The following is a 14,102-nucleotide window of genomic DNA, read 5'->3' as shown; positions in this document are numbered from 1 at the left end:
TTACATATTTGTATAATTATTTTTTAAAACAACTCTTAAAAATCAAGTAAAAATAAAATAAAATAATTTAAAAATATTCTTTTAAATTTTTTTTTAAAATAACAAAATATAAAAAACAATTTTTTGTTATCAAAACGTATTTTTTATATTTTTTACTCTAAAAAACATAAAATCATTTTCAAAAAGAGTTTCTAATAACAATTTTATTGTTTCATTTTTTCATCCAAACCCTAATTTTTTAAATAAAAAATTTATTCTTATTCCTCTTAAAATAGATAGTTTTTGAACCCATATTATTTTTAAATTATATTTTTAATATAATTTTTTTCAAATATATATAAAATTTGAGAAAAAAATTAAACAAAGTATGTATGAAAAATTCTCATATCCTCTTGTCACGTTAAAATCTTTTTAGGAACGGGGATAAGATTCTTATTTATATAATCGGGATGGGCCGGGATAAGGTATTCGCCCTAAAACCATCCCATTGTTGTCCCTATATCCTAATCCTAACTTCTCTTTCCTTTGTCTTTCCCTTAATATTCCATCTAAAATTAGGCACCCTAGATTGGAGGAATAAATGTAGAAGAAGGAAATGAAACCAAGTACCCATATATCCAATTTTGAATTGGTGTCAATTTTTTTCTTTCTTTTTTCCACTATTGAAATACCTCTCAACCAAAAAAAATTCAAGAAAATATGAGTGAAACCAGTAAGGATTCGTTGACAGTTGTTTTCAACTGTAGTTTTTTATTCTCTAAAACAAAAATATAAAAAAATATGTTTGACAAAAAATTTTGTTTGTTATTTTATGTTTTTAGAAATAAAAAATATGAATTTTTTCAAATAATATATTTTTAGTTGTTTTCATTATTTTTTATGATGATTATTTTAAAATATAATTATATAAACATGTATAATAATTAAAAATAACATATTATATATAAAAAATACTTTTAAGATATATATAAAAATATTAAAATTAAGTTAAAAATGTTTCATATTTTCAAACAAAATTTTATTTTATAAAACTATTCTCATAAACTATTTTCAATTCTCTAAACTAGGGTGGAGTTGTCTTGGTTTTTTTCAATTGAAGTTTGTGAGCTTGTAGACAATAATGAGCAGACAGTGTCATAATGGTGATCTTCACCATTGTTGGTAAGCTTTGAGTAAGGATTAAGTCCAAGTTCTTAGGAAACCCACAAGTCAAAACTGTCATTGTCTTCAGGGAAGAAGACGATGCCTATCTAGAAGTGGGGTCTTGGAATAGGGTATGCAGTAGATTTTGCAAGATCAATGGATTTAGAGTTCTGTGGAGGCCTTCATATTCATAAATGCCCCTCGGGCCTCATGGTACGATTTGTATTTATCTGGCCTTCATCAATGTAATTTCGTCACCTGAAGTTGTTGGGCCTCCTTTCTCTAGGTTCATTAGTGATGGTATAAGTGAGTTTAAGACCAAAATAATATATTTATAAAAAAAAATGATAAGAATAGTATCCATTTGAAAATATTTGTCAAAGTAGTCTTCTTTATCCACGTAAGCATCCACATGGATTTTAAGTGTAAAGAACCACCGTTGGTGACTGTGGTTTTAGTACTTACAAAAATTTCCTTAAAACCACAGTTACAAACTGTGGTTTTACAATTTCTCTTAGAACCACAGTTACTAACTGCGGTTTTAAAAGAAGTTTCCTTAAAACCACAGTTACAAACTGTGGTTTTACAATTTCCCTTAAAACCACAGTTAGTAACTGTGGTTTTACAATTATTTTCAATTCACATCTATTTTAATGGTGTTGTAATTTTAATATTATTTTTAAAATATTTTTTTATCAAAATACCCATAAAACCACAGTTAGTAACTGTGGTTTTACAATTATTTTCATTCTGCATATATTTTAATGGTGTTGTAATTTTAATATTATTTTTAAAATATTTTTTTATCAAAATTACAATTATGTTGTAATTTTCACAAATATTTTTAAGGGGACTCATGTATAAAAAAGTATGGGATTTTAGAATTTTGCTTTTCACAAATTTTTTTGTTACGACTGTTTTAAAATATATATATATATATATTATCTTTATTTTTTCATATTTTCCTTGAAATTTTGAGAAAATAATTTGGTCTACATGCATTCCCATAAAAATTTATATATTTATAGTAAATAAAATATTTATTTGTTTTACAAATATTTTCACATATGAACTAAAGAAAATTATTTATTCATATTATTTTTAAATTTTAAAATAACTAAAGAAATTGTTTATATTATTTTAAAATTTTATCTTTTCATATGAAAATTAATGTCAGTGATTATGATTTTAGGTTATTTATTATTAAGTATGATTTGAACTTATGTCTGGGTTAAAATGTATAATTTTTTAATTATATGAAAGAAAAATAGGTAGTGGTTGTAATAATTTATTTAGTTAGAATTTATTTCATTTATACTTTAGGATGCATTTGAGTTTTATTTGTTTAAATTATCAAGGAAACATGTGAATAACATAACATCACTAATTTGAATAACTGTGGTTTTATGGTTGTTTTGATAAAAAAAATATTTTAAAAATAATATTAAAATTATAACACCATTGAAATGGGAACGAATTAAAAATAATTGTAAAGTTAGGAAATTGTAAAACCACAGTTTGTAACTGTGGTTTTAAGGAAACTTATTTTAAAACCGCAGTTAGTAACTGTGGTTCTAAGAGAAATTGTAAAACCACAGTTTGTAACTATGGTTTTAAGGAAATTTTTGTAAGTTCTAAAACCACAGTTACCAACGGTGGTTCTTTACACTTAAAATCTATGTGGATGCTTACGTGGATAAAGAAGACTACTTTGACAAATATTTTCAAATGGATACTATTCTTATCATTTTTTTTTATAAATATATTATTTTGGTCTTAAACTCGGTATAAGTTCTATCTGACAACTTTTTCCGAAAATAAATTTTTAAACAATATTTTTAGAAATAAAATTATATTTAAAAACTTAAATATGAAAAATAATTTTTACCATTTATATATCATCTAAAATATTATTCATATTTTCAATTATTATTTAAAATATTTCATATTATTTTTTATAAAAAATGTATCCAATATTTTTCGAAGTGTGTGTGTATTTTCTATTTTAAAAAATAATATTCAAATAAACCTTTAGAATGTATTTGATAATGATTTTAAAAAATATTTCTAATTTTTTTATTACTTAAAAATTTTATTTTTTAAATATTAGAAATACTATAAATGCTTTCTAAAATCATTACCAAACGTTCATATTTTCTCATCCTTAGTTGATACTAAAAAAAAAAGATAATTTATTTTATTACAAAACTTATAAATTTAGTTTTTTGAATAGCTAAGAATTTGTATTAATCATTTTTAAATCCAAATAATTTTATTATTTAATTTATTTCAAAATTATGAAATAATAAAATACAAACAAGTTATTGTGCCACTTGAGTATGCATGCCATGGTATATCATATACATTATCATTTTCTTTTCACATAACAAATTTTTGAATTGTATCTCTTTTTAACAACTTTCTAAATTATTTTTTTGATAAGTCATAAGAATTACTAATGTATGTTCACTCAACTTAATTGTTTAGCTTCTAACAATTTTTTTTAAAGTAATATCATTTATAAACTATGCCCATATATCTAACATATTGTTTCATTTATAATTCACATTCCTTGGAAAATTTAAATACTTATTACTTAATCACTTAAATTGACTTTAAGTTAAATTATACTTAAATTATTGATTTAAAATTTATTATTTAATTATTACATTAAGTATTAAGTTTGTTTGATAAAATTAACTTAAAACTTATTATAAATCATCAAATTAATATATTTATCTTTATAAATTATAATTAGGACAAAAGAAGTCGAGGAATAGTAGAAGTCGTGGAGTAGGAAAGGAAATTATGAAAGTAACTAGAACAAATGAAGGTAAAAAATTAAAATTAAAATGTGGACTAAAAAATAAATTAGTCATTTTTATTTATCTTTTACTTTAAGTTATACCATGAAGTTATTTTATCAAAGATACTTAATTTATTTAATAAATTAAATAAAATTATTAAATCACTTTAAGTTATTAAGGTGATTTACCAAACACCGACCTAAACTCACTTGAAAATATAAGAAGAGTCTTTGTAATTCATCATTTTTATTTTCTTTAGTGTTACTAATAAATAAATAAATAAAGGTACTTGAGGATCTTATGTAATTTTTGCCCTATATAAAAAAAAAAATCATCAAATGGGTTTGCTTGAAATTAACCATCTTCAAAACTTTGACGTTATCTTATATTTTTTATTAATAAAAACAATAAAAGAGAAAAAGAAGGACAAACTTTTTGAAGGACAAAGAGGCCTTAAAAGGATTCCTGGGACCTCCTCAAAAATTCAACAGCCTGAGAATCTAAACCTCAATATCAAAACTTAACAGAATACTTGCAACCAACTTTTAAAATTAATTTCATTTCCTTGAGAATGAGACCCACCACCTTTGTATTCAAAGCATATGAGCCCCTTCACAACTTTATCAAGTAAACCATTGTTCCCTTTAGATTAAAGGTGTGTTTGGAAGGTTCTAGTAGAGAGTAGATTGTGTTTTAATTCCCTTTTAGAATAAAATAGAAAATAAATTCATTTGCATGGAAATAAAATCTCATTTTTATTCTAAATTTGAGTTATGATAAAAGAGGAGAATTAAAACATTAGATTATATTCTATCCCTGGAAAATGCTAAAGAAAAAAAAAACATATTTGTTTGTCTTATGAAAAATATATAAAATAATAATAATTAAAATTAATTAAAAATTATATATATTTTAAATTATTTAATTTTATATCAATAAGTTAAAATAAATAAAAATAATTTATTAACTTAAAATTTATTTAAATGTAGAGAGGCATCACCCATGAATTAAATGCTATTTGTAGGAGAAGTTGATAATTGGGCAAACTTGGATGACTTTGTGACAAAAAATTTGGGTCAAAAAATCCTCCAAATGCCTTTGGTTTTTTCCTCTGACCCATGAAGATGAGGGGTCGAATAGTGGCATTGAGAAGTGTGTAATTTTTGTCCAAGGGTTTAGAAAAGCAACAAATAATAATAAGAAAGACCACTTAGAAGGAAAAAACTTACTAGGGCTTTGTGGGGTTGTGGGGAATATGCTCAGACTCTCTGACATGTCAGAGAAAAGAAAGCCTTTTCCTCTATTTATTTTTCATTGACCCAATCCTTGGAACTCTTGCTTTCAAAGTTGGTCCTTGTAAGTTTGTTAAATATCTCTAAATTATGAATTTAATAATCCCATTTGAGTAAGTTTTCCATATGTAGTTATATTTATTAGCAATTTGAGACATACATTGGTTTTTTAAACCCATTTGACTAGAGTTTTTCAAATGGTAAAAACAATGTTTTGAACATGGAAACTCATATAAAATGTTTGAATAGAAAATTTAAAATATTCTAGGCCTATTTGAAAACTGTTTTTTTTTAAACAATTTTAAAAAATAATTTTTTAAAATTGTTCTCGGATTTTTGTAGAACAAAAATCTATTTAAAAACTTAAAATATTTTTAACCTATTTTTAAATATGTTTTAAAAATAAATTTTATATCTAATATTTTGTTTTTAATCATTTCACTTATTTGTATAATTATTTATTAAAATATCTCTAAAAAAATGCTTTATTTTCTTTTTTTTAAGAACATAAAATAAAAAACATTTTTTTGTTTTTGAGAACAGAAAACTATTCTCAAAAATAATTTCCAAACAATACACCTCTTAAAGTTTTTATTTAAAATGACCTTTTAGTGAAATAAAACATCTTTTTTCACATTGTTCAAAATAGTTTCTATTTTTCTTTCCTCCTTTATTTTTTATATTTTATCTTCTAAAAAAATGTTTGAAATCATAATTTCAAATTTTGGTTTCTATGCAATTTTAGAAACCTTAAAATGCAGTTTCTAAATAATTTTTTAGAAAATAGTTTGAACGGTTATATAAAAACATGATTAAAGAATCAATTTGACCCAAAATTCCACTAATTAAAGTGTATTAGACAATGATTTTAGAAAACATTTATAATATTTATAACATTTAAATGATAAAAAAATTTAAGTATTAAAAAGATTAAAAACATTTCCTAAAATCACGATCAAACGAGCTCTTAATATGATTTATCAACTACAAAAATCTTTTCAAATGCAATGTAAGAAATGGATTTTTGTTTAATTAAACATTTTAAATATATATGTATTTAATAAAATCACATTAGTTGCTTTTATTTCTTTCATTTTTAAGACCATTTTTAAAGAAAGGACTTCAACCCATAACTACATAATTCCAAAAAATGCCACTCCTTTTTGCTTTTCCCTTTTTCTTTAGGAATATTTGTGCCAAAAGCACAAAATAGTTTGTCCTACAAATCAAATAACCCTTCCTTATATTCCATAAACACATGCCACAAAACATGAGAAGAGTAACTAACATATAGAAAGATCCAAGGGTTGCTTGGTTTTCTACAAAGATTGGAATAAGGCAAATTTCCCATCAAATGTATATAACCAAAAGGAGAAGAATCTAAGTGAAATTGATGGGAGGGGGCCTTGGATTTTTCCTAGCCATTAGCCATTTCTGAAGCACTTCTTATGGAGCAGAGAGGCCTTTTCAGTGAGAGGAACCCACCTTGTACATCAGAACTCACAAGACCCTTTTAATTCTTTATACATGTGGTCCCCAAATCAGCATGTTAAGGGTTGGCCAACCTGACCCTTCTTTTCTTCCCCCTTTTTTGGATCATATTTATGAAATTCGTTAATCTACCGATTAACCCGAAACGGGTAGCCTTATTTAGACTTACATTTGAACTTAATAAACATGGGAAACAAACAAGTCATGAGATCAAATTCCCGAGCTTCTAAAAATCAAGGCTCTGATATCATATTAAGCTACCAATTTGAGTATTCAAGCTAACAAAGTCATATTCTCAAGGGTAGTGTGATTTTCAGGCCTTTCAGAAAAAAGACACTGATTTTCAGTGGCTTTGAAGGAAACAGTAATTCAAGACTCTGGAGATCATTGGCTATGTTTTGAACATTACACTAGCCTGAGAATTTCCTACATATGAAACAAACAGTACCTGAAAAATCACTGTTTTTAGCTGGGACTTGCTGATGTTAACCATACAATAAAACAAACTTAACAATAAATAATGGGTCGAAACCGGGATTTGCTGATTATGTCCAAACAAGTTAAATTAGCTACTTGACATAAACATGTCTCCATTAAACAGAAAATGTAATGAAGGTTAGCAGGGTGTGCTTGATCTATTCCTGTAAATTCTGAGGTAAAACCAGAAAGAGTTCATATGAGAAGAAAGCATCTCTACCATAATACCTGATCAATGTTGCATCAATTGGGTGGTTTCCTGAACAAAGAACTGCTTCAAAATCCAGTTCTCCATCAAGCATTGCTGCAGAAATCTGCCTCAAACCACTCTACAGCTAAAAACTTTTCTCCATGTTAGTACCAGTTAAGAGTAGTTGTAAAGAAGTAAACAATTGAGCAACAAATAAGGATGTTTAGATTACCAAGTCGTACAATTTACAAAGCCAAAAACCCCAACAAATGAAAAGGATGAAAGATCAAAGGGAAAAAATAAAGGTAGTAAGAACTGTCCCAAGGAAATAACTATTATAACCATCACCTTGAAGCTCTGTTTGCAGTTCCTTTTTTTTTTTTTTTTTTGCTTTGTGGCACAGAAGCTAAAATGCAAGTATCAGTTCCCAGTTAAAAGTTACAGTGTACATTAAAGAATTGAAGGGCTGCTCCTCTTATCTCTTTTGAAAGCTACCTGGTATTCACACAAGAGAATAGTACAACAGATAAAAACATGAGAAACGGCGTCATCAGGTAGAGCCAGCTTCAGTGGGGGTAGCGAAAGGGGCAAGAGTATTGGCAGGCAGGTTGATCCCACCTCCTCTCACAGAGATATTAGAGCATTTGACTGAGCTAGCCCTGCTCACGAGATTTGAGTCAAGAAACACAACAATCACTGTGATGTCATCATGGAAATGCCGACGAACCCCTCGGTCAATCTTCTTCAGGTCTGAATACCTCATTTCTCTCTTTTTTGCTGCTTCTTGTAAAGCAGCTTTCACCAGCCTCTTTGCACTTCCCTGCATGAGAGAAAGCAAATAAAAGTAAGTTTTGTTCCTTAGTTTAATGGAGATTTTTTTCCCCATGACATGCCTCTGCCACTAGTATCACATTTAACAGGAAAGAACTAGTTTTGATTTTGATTATGTTTCCTGGACTATGCATCAAAACAAGATGACAACTGAAAAAATAAAAAAAATAAATTGAAATCAATATCTTTCACACGGAGAAAATACCACTACATGCAAGTTATGCAAGAGCCAGTAAGATTAGGTTAATTGGGTGGCCAGGCTTTTTCAAGGTAGTACCTCGCATATCTATACAAGCAATCCCCACTACTGAGTACACAGAAAATCCAGGCTATATTTATTTGGGCAAGAGTAAGAAAATCCTGTGGCAAATTTCGGATTATTAACCACTTGTGTGGGTGCTCCATGTAAAACTGTTCCATTGTGCTCCATGTTGCATTTAGAGAAACAAATATGCCCTATAAAACGCAGCCACCAACAAATGATGCTACATTTTGGTATTCGATGAAATGACATGACTTCAAATCATCAGAGTCATTTGTGGTAGTTCTACCATTCCCTAGAGTTCCATTCTTGTAGATGGATTTGTTCCTTCAAATGCTTTGGAAAGCAAAATGGAATGCTTCCATATTAATTAACAGTCCCAAACTTATGATTTAAGGGCACCCCTCTTAATGTAAGGTATTGACTAACCAAAATTTTCTCTTACTGCAAATAAAACAACATGGTTTCAAATGGACAATGACATTTTTTCACTAGGAGGGCTGTCCAAATACGTGGTCTAAAGTGCCCAAAAAAAATGAAAAAGATTGTTGTAAAACATTCATAGAGGAGAGATCATCCCATTAGTGGCAGAGGAAAAAAAAAAAAGAAAAGTTAAAGATGGAGCCTGATCTAACTGAAACACACTATAAATGAAAATATGGTCTAAATAGATGATGGCCTTGAGCAGTTCTGTTCATGAACTGAAAATGATCTTAATAAACCCATGGCTCTTCAAGATAAAATGTTAAAGATTCGTAACCATGATACTACATCAATGATTTGAACACCAACTTAGAACTGGGTTAGTCAGTCATTAACCGCTCGGTACTTTATGATAGATTGAAACAGAAAAGGAAAAATAAAAACCCTTTATCTGAAAAGCAGTGATATATAGAGTTGACTTACATTGCGAGGGTGACTTTGAACAATATCTACTGCCTCCTGATTGCTAAGGTGCTCCCAGAGCCCATCAGATGCAAATATAACAAACTGATCGTGTGGCTGGAGTGGGTGCACTGAAATTGCTGGGTCTGAGCTCAATATTGGCATTCTGAATGGTTCACGAAGGCGAAACTTGGCAATTAAAGGCTCCCTGTTGAACTCAGCCTTTTTTAAATATACATCACCAATAGACCTAGTAATCTGTAAAAGAAAAGATTCTGACCATTAGAGGAACATACTCATAGATTAAGATGCACAACATCAAGTCAACTAGATAACACAAAACACAATTTCAAAAAATGAAAATTAACAGAACACAACAACCGCAGGCACAAACACTGAAATGCATGCCCATACACATAAAGGCATCCTAGGTGCTTTTTTCCCAATCAGATCAACATGGTTGAACCACGAGTATCAGCACCTTAAAAGGGTTCAATATCAAATTACCAGCAGAGAAGCTCGTGAACTATAAACAAAACCAAGCAGAAATAATCCGTTTAGTGATGTGTCAGCACCATCTCAAATCAACTCAAAGCCAACATCATCACTCATGTAATAAATTAATCTCCAGCAGAACCCAGGAATTGAAAGTGAGCCATCCATGCAACTGCCATATAGTGTGTTTCATATGCTTCAGCCTTCTGCCATGGTAAAGGAATACCATGCTTAGAAAAAGATTTTTGTCCTTTTCTTATACCAGCACAATAATTATGATCAAGATTTAATTGTTTCATGTAGAAACCATGATTACAATGAGTGTCTCATCATTGTTTCTGCTCTGATCCTAACCCAGATCTTCATGGTGCATTCTGCTTCAAAACCAGAAAATCAGATAGATGGTATCTACACATGATCTCAAGCCGGGCCCATAGGAAGGCTTCCATGATCCTGCCCCCCATCAGATATTCAGGGTACTTATCATTCCATGTTTCGCCTTTTGAATTAGGCACATTCAACTCCCTTTTCCTATGTGATGGAACCTCCAATATTGCAAACAGCCTTTAGTCTACAACCTTATCCCTTGTGAGGGAATCATTTTACATGAATTATTCCCACATCTTCATCATTTGGGCCTCTACTATTTTCTACCCTCTCTTTTCCCCTTTACTCTCATGACACTTCCCAAATTTTGTGTAATCTAGCTATTGTTGCTTAAATATTTAATCACTTTTAAATTAAAGTATTGAAATGCAAAACTGAAAGCATGGAGACAAAGCTACTGGAATATTTATGAAATCATTTATTTAATCTTCTACTTCCCTCCCTTTCATGCATTATCTTCATCAAGTTTTAGCTATCATCATAAATATATATACATATGAAATTGGAATATTATCTTTTAATTTAGAATTTCTTATTTATTATATTTGATGTTCTTCTGGCCGGCAGAAACCTTCATCTGTGCCGTTCAGATTAGATAACATACCTTCATACCTGGCACCCACATGAAAGTGTAGATCATCACATAAAAACATAAATTAATAGAAATCTCATAATTTCAAGAGCATGAATGAAGTTCTTGGTAGAAAACAAGCAAGAAAAAAGAAAAGAGGAAAAAAAAAAAGTGAAAGATGGACAACTGGGAACTCCATCTGGCTACCATATACCCCATAGACTGAAACCACCCTGAAAGCACAATTTTTTCTTTTCTTCTTTTCTTTTTAAAGAGAAATGTGAAATGAGCCATTACTATGAAGTTCCAACTCCAGTTCTACTAAGTAGTAAGTGCTTAGTAATACTGCCCTAGCTGTATAACAACATATATCAATGACCAGTACTCGTGCAAAGAATGAGTTACCTGTATAAGGCCCCTTACACGCCATACATTATGCTTTAAAACTACAATTTGATTGTCGTCCGGGTGCAGAGAATGCAGCTCCTGTCTAACAGACTCTATACAAGCATTGTGCTCAGCTGACAGCTGAATGGCTAGAACATCCCCAGTTGCCTTCACAAGTCTCCCCAAAACCGCACGGGAATCGCCAAGGTTGGCGATGTGAAGATTCCCACCACAAATAACACCAACCAGGCAGCATGATCCGACTGCTGCAAGCTGTGGTCTGATGGACCACTGTCTAGCAACAAGAGAGATAAACCCCTCTTCTGTTGCTTGAAAAGCCTTGCGTATTACATCCGTTGACATGGATTGCTGCTCTGAAGTAAACCCTGTAAAAAATACCAAAACAGAAGAGTTAATAAGGAATTGATCTCTAACCTAGAACTAGAACTTCAGTAATCTACAACAGTCAAAGTAATTGAGCAATAGCCAAGCTTTAAAGTATGCAACTCCAATCTTCCATTTCGGTTCATGAATAAAAGATTGGAAAAGAAAAGAAATCAAATGTTGAATATTATATTTTCACTATTTGCAGCCTAACAAAAGAAAAGGGCAGTCCAATCAATCACTATAATTTTCTGAGAACCTCAGCTAAGACGGTATGGAACAAAAGGTCTCTCTTTCATTTCCAATAGCCAAATGCCACCATCTTCTCAGTTATTCAAAAGAACCAAAAAAACTGCTACCACCACACAAATTGGCGATTATCAAAAAAACATTCTCAAGAATAGTATTTTATAAAACAAAATACCTACATTTAATTGTATCCAGGAAGCCTGGTTGGCTTGGTTGATGTGTGATTTTCATTTTCTGAAAAAAGCAAAATAAAATCAAGTACCCAACTGAAAACAATACTTGTCCTCTTTGTTTTTCCTCAGTTTTCTCAATCACCGGTTGGCAGGTAAGAAAATTCTTTACCATAAACATATACAGCCAATGCAGCTAAGAAAAATTGAAGTTCCAAATTGCAATACAGTTGCAGTAACTTACTCTTGAGATGATGGAAGAGGTGATCATTGATGTACCGGGCCGTCTCGGGTCCACCATGCCCATCATAAATTCCAACAAAGGTACCATAAGGGCCAGACTCATGTGAGCTCAAACTGCCTGACTCAATCTGGCTATGATCTTCAAGTAAATTGTTGGCCTGAATAACAGCCATCGAGAATTCACCACTAGAGTGCTGCCCAGAATCTTTGTACCACAGGAGCCCATCCTGGCGACCACCAGCGTCCGAACCCGTGTGAACATATCGATCCGACCCTGGCCGAAAACAGGCCCTCAAAAAGTTCATCAACCCTGATAACATACCTCATCTCATCCAAACAACCCTCCAAATTCTCCACATCTAATAAGGACTCAGTTCAACTGGAGCCGAGTACCCCAATTTTGAATTGTTCCGTCCTCTACTCGACAACACGACAAAGAAATAGTACAAGTCTACAACAGAAAAGAAACAACACGGAATCAAAAATTGCAGCGATCACAACCCAACAGATCAAAGAAATCATACAATAAAACAGAGGAATTATAGCTAGAAATCAGAAACCCATCTGTATTTCTCCTTAAAACAGAAAACACATGAACATAACAGCCGCTAACAATGAAAAATCAACACCTACACAAAAGGGGTTTGAAAAAAGAATGGTCAAATCCACTTTTTTCTCAAGCAAGCGATTGGTCAACCATTTGAAATCCAGAAGGTCCAACACTTCACATTGAAACAACCAAAAGCCAAGTTAGAAAAATCTCCAAAACCCCGTCAATCACAACAATTCAACATCTTCCCCAAACAGAAATCCAACTTGCCAAAAACGAGGGAAAAAAAATCTCACCTTTACAATTTGGTGAGCTGCGCCGCTCTACAGCTGAAGATCTGGGAAAACCACCAAGAACTTTATCCGTGTTCCAAGGGGCTAGATCTGCAGATCCATCAAAACAAGAAAAATGGAAAAGAGATGGACTTTTTGTGAATGGTTTGTGCCTGCTTCCACTCCTTTTTGTTGGTGAAGTTGATGAGATTGCTGAAGAGAAGTGAATGGGGGGTTTTGAAAGAGAGTAAGTGGAGATTGGAGGCAACTGAAAACTCTGGTATATCTCAGCAGACAAACCCCATAAAAGACCAACAAAGGAGAGCTTGAAGCCAGCAAAGCAGAGGTCCAGCTATGGGCTCCACACCACTTGGGGAGAGAGAAACTAGAGAGAGAGAGTCAATGAAGTTATCTGGATAATGATATTCTACGCAGTAATAATATGAATCTTGCATGCAATCCCGTCCACGTGAATACACGTGGACACTAACCCACAACCGAGAATAACTGTACTTTGGAGAATGATTATAGTTTCTTTCCCTCCCCTTTTATTTTCTTTAATTTTCCCCATTTCATGAAATAAAATTTTGTAGATAATTAAGACAAAAAATTGAGTTTTAAACAAAAATTTATTTCAAATATTTTGTTTGAATTTATTATTAATTTAATAAAATAAGATCCAATTCCACCTTTCATTAAATATATTAATTTAATCTTCCAAAATAGATTAATATAATTTAATTTTGTTTTGTTAAATCTTCATAAAGTTTGAAGTAAAATATAAGGAAAAAAATAGAAAGGAAATATATAAGGAAAAATAAAAAAATAAAAAAATATATTTAAAGTTAATAAATTATAATTTTAGTAATTTTAAAATATATAAATTTTTAAATAATTTTAATTATATTTTCTTTTTTTTATAATAAAACCAAATATGAGTAAGTCATTTTTCTTAATATTTTTCAAAAAAATATAACTTATTTTTAGCCATAAGTTTTACTATTTATAACTTATTT

At 30.4% G+C, this 14,102-nt stretch overlaps 1 protein-coding gene across 4 annotated transcripts; it reads right to left on the bottom strand.

Moving 5' to 3' along the window:
- Positions 1-7,602: 7,602 nt before the first annotated feature.
- On the bottom strand, positions 7,603-13,494 carry LOC100248713 (probable protein phosphatase 2C 60). Of its 4 annotated transcripts, XM_059735778.1 has the most exons (7): positions 13,111-13,453; positions 12,898-12,986; positions 12,266-12,715; positions 12,031-12,085; positions 11,237-11,604; positions 9,400-9,636; positions 7,603-8,220 (listed from the first exon to the last, which is right to left on the bottom strand). In XM_059735778.1, exons 3-7 carry the CDS (start codon positions 12,365-12,367, stop codon positions 7,951-7,953), a joined length of 1,032 nt encoding a protein of 343 aa, XP_059591761.1. In that variant the 5' UTR covers positions 12,368-12,715; positions 12,898-12,986; positions 13,111-13,453; the 3' UTR covers positions 7,603-7,950. The 4 variants fall into 4 exon arrangements, with proteins under 4 accessions (XP_059591761.1, XP_002279993.1, XP_059591762.1 ...); XM_002279957.5 differs by lacking the exon at positions 12,031-12,085 and having other exon boundaries at positions 13,111-13,494; XM_059735779.1 differs by lacking the exon at positions 12,898-12,986 and having other exon boundaries at positions 13,111-13,436.
- Positions 13,495-14,102: the final 608 nt, after the last annotated feature.

Source organism: Vitis vinifera, chromosome 3, assembly GCF_030704535.1.
Source record: "Vitis vinifera cultivar Pinot Noir 40024 chromosome 3, ASM3070453v1".
NCBI lineage: Eukaryota > Viridiplantae > Streptophyta > Magnoliopsida > Vitales > Vitaceae > Vitis > Vitis vinifera.
Note: the sequence above shows the minus strand (reverse complement) of the source record. Positions and strands in the feature narration are given on the sequence as shown.

Excerpts from the sequence above, each read along its gene's own strand:
- LOC100248713 (XM_002279957.5), bottom strand. The coding sequence starts at position 12,584 with ATGTTATCAGGGTTGATGAACTTTTTGAGGGCCTGTTTTCGGCCAGGG. Across the intron at positions 11,605-12,265 it reads CCTCTTCCATCATCTCAAGA|GGTTTACTTCAGAGCAGCAA; the intron begins GTAAGTTACTGC and ends TATTTTTTACAG. Across the intron at positions 9,637-11,236 it reads GTGTAAGGGGCCTTATACAG|ATTACTAGGTCTATTGGTGA; the intron begins GTAACTCATTCT and ends TTTCTTTTACAG.